At 33.5% G+C, this 2,090-nt stretch overlaps 1 protein-coding gene across 1 annotated transcript; it reads right to left on the bottom strand.

Annotated features, from left to right (window-relative positions):
• Positions 1-1,619: 1,619 nt before the first annotated feature.
• On the bottom strand, positions 1,620-2,090 carry LOC107014129 (dnaJ homolog subfamily B member 12-like). Its single transcript, XM_027915637.1, has one exon. The coding sequence runs from the start codon at positions 2,088-2,090 to the stop codon at positions 1,620-1,622; it is 471 nt and encodes a 156-aa protein (XP_027771438.1).

Genomic DNA, 2,090 nt, shown 5'->3' with positions numbered 1-2,090 from the left:
CTGTGACGGTCCGTCACGACTGTGACGGTCCGTCCTGCAGGTCCGTCACAAAGCTCAGAGACTCGATTTCAGTAAAAGGTCTGTGACGGCCCGTCATGCCTGCGACGGTCCGTCCTGCCATTTCGTCACGAAGTTCAGAGAATCGATTTCAGTACCCAAATTTCAGAATTCTAAGTGTTTTGGAACGAGACCCCCTCGACGGTCCGTCGTGCCCATGACGGTCCGTCGTGCCCATGACGGTCCGTCGTGGGATCCGTCGACTCAGCCAGTTTTTCCAGAAATAAAATCTGCTGCTCAAAACGACTAAACAGGTCGTTACATTTACAAAAGAGAACACAAAGTTTAACGGATTTGCCTTATCAATTAAAAAAATAGACCTTCTCAATTTCTCATGTACCTCATTTTGTCTACCAAGTTATTTTGCAACCAAATAAAGCCTGTTTGGTTTAGCATATATACACATCAAACTTATTTTATTGCGGTGTTGATAAATGGTAACCTATACACTTTTCTCTAATACAATAAAGTAATTGTTAGATTCACTCATAGCTTCATTATATATGTTGCCATAGTATTCATTACCATCGACTGCTCAGAGTTATTTTTCATGAAATGTGATCAAGGCAAATTGTTTCTAAATTAACATAGACATAATTGAAAGTAAGGTAAATGTTAGTGCTTACATATACAAAGGAGAAAGAAAACTAATTACAAATTGACTAAGCCTAATAATAAATGTTGATGTTTGAGGTACAATACAATTACGTAATTTATAAATAAGGAAATTGGGGTCATATACTTATTTTAATTAAATAAAAATCTTATTTATAGTGACGAGTGTCATAGATAAAATATGAGAAAATCACACCTCATAATAAATTAGACACAATATTATAAAAACTTAAATACTTTTTAAATCTTTATCAAATATAATTTTATATTACAAAATATAGAAGATTGAAATAAATTAAAAATGGAGACTTTTTTTTTAGATTTTAGACATTATTTACGGGTTAATTTTTTTATTTTTTTTTTGTGTGTGTGTGTTAGCTAGCACACATTTTTCATTTTCTAAAGGAAAAACTACTTGTTTGTTCATACACAGTTTTGCATCTCTCTCTTCTTTCAGTTTGAAAATCATTATTATTCTCTCTAAAAAGAAATATAATTATTACAAATTTGTTCCTACAATTCTCGTGATGTTACATTAATATCAGTATTTTCATTCAAATATTTGATTGATCAATTCTTCATCAAAGTTTTATCTTTCATAAATTTTATTCTTCGTTAGTGGCGATGTTCTTCTCTTATCATGTATAATATATATTTTCGATCGATATTAGTCTATAGACTTCAAAAATTTACCTTCTTATTTCTCTAGACATGTCTTGAAAAGATGCAACTGGAAACTAATTAATAATCACAAGCACATAACACAATAAAACATTGATTAATGTAGACATAAGAAAACAGACTTGATTTGGTTCATCATCTAGATGCTTATTAATGGAAATGCATACTTGATAAAATAAAAATAAAAACATAACTCAACTTCTTTTTCATAGAATAGCTTTTTCATTGTCTTCTTCATATCATTTGAAATCAACCTGAAGCTTGTTTCAATGGCTACTTGATTCTCCTTTCTTCTTCTTTCTTGAATATGTCGTTGTGGGTTTTTTGACACCTTCATTCGTCGTTGCACGTTTTTTCTCTGTCATCGTTCTTTTTGATCTATCATGCAGAACACTCCATGCTTCAGATACAATCTTAAACGCCCCATCTGCTCCAACGGATTTGTTTTTATCAGGGTGAAGAGCTAGAGCAAGCTTTTTGTATTGTTTCCTTACTGCTTCATCGTCAGCTGAAGGATCCAGAGCAAGGACACCGTAAAAATCCACTTCACCGCGAGTTTTCTTCTCATGAGCAACATACACATTCACCACTTCCATGAACTGAGAGAGACCATCTAGACCTGGATACATCTTTTGAGCCTTCAAAGCGAATTTGTGAGCTCCAGATATGTCGTTCTCCATTAATTTCTGCTCAGCAATTTCTTTGGCCCGGATAGCTTCATCTCTGTTACATTCCAT

This window comes from Solanum pennellii, chromosome 3 (assembly GCF_001406875.1).
Source record: "Solanum pennellii chromosome 3, SPENNV200".
In the NCBI taxonomy this organism is placed as follows: Eukaryota; Viridiplantae; Streptophyta; class Magnoliopsida; order Solanales; family Solanaceae; genus Solanum; species Solanum pennellii.
Note: the sequence above shows the minus strand (reverse complement) of the source record. Positions and strands in the feature narration are given on the sequence as shown.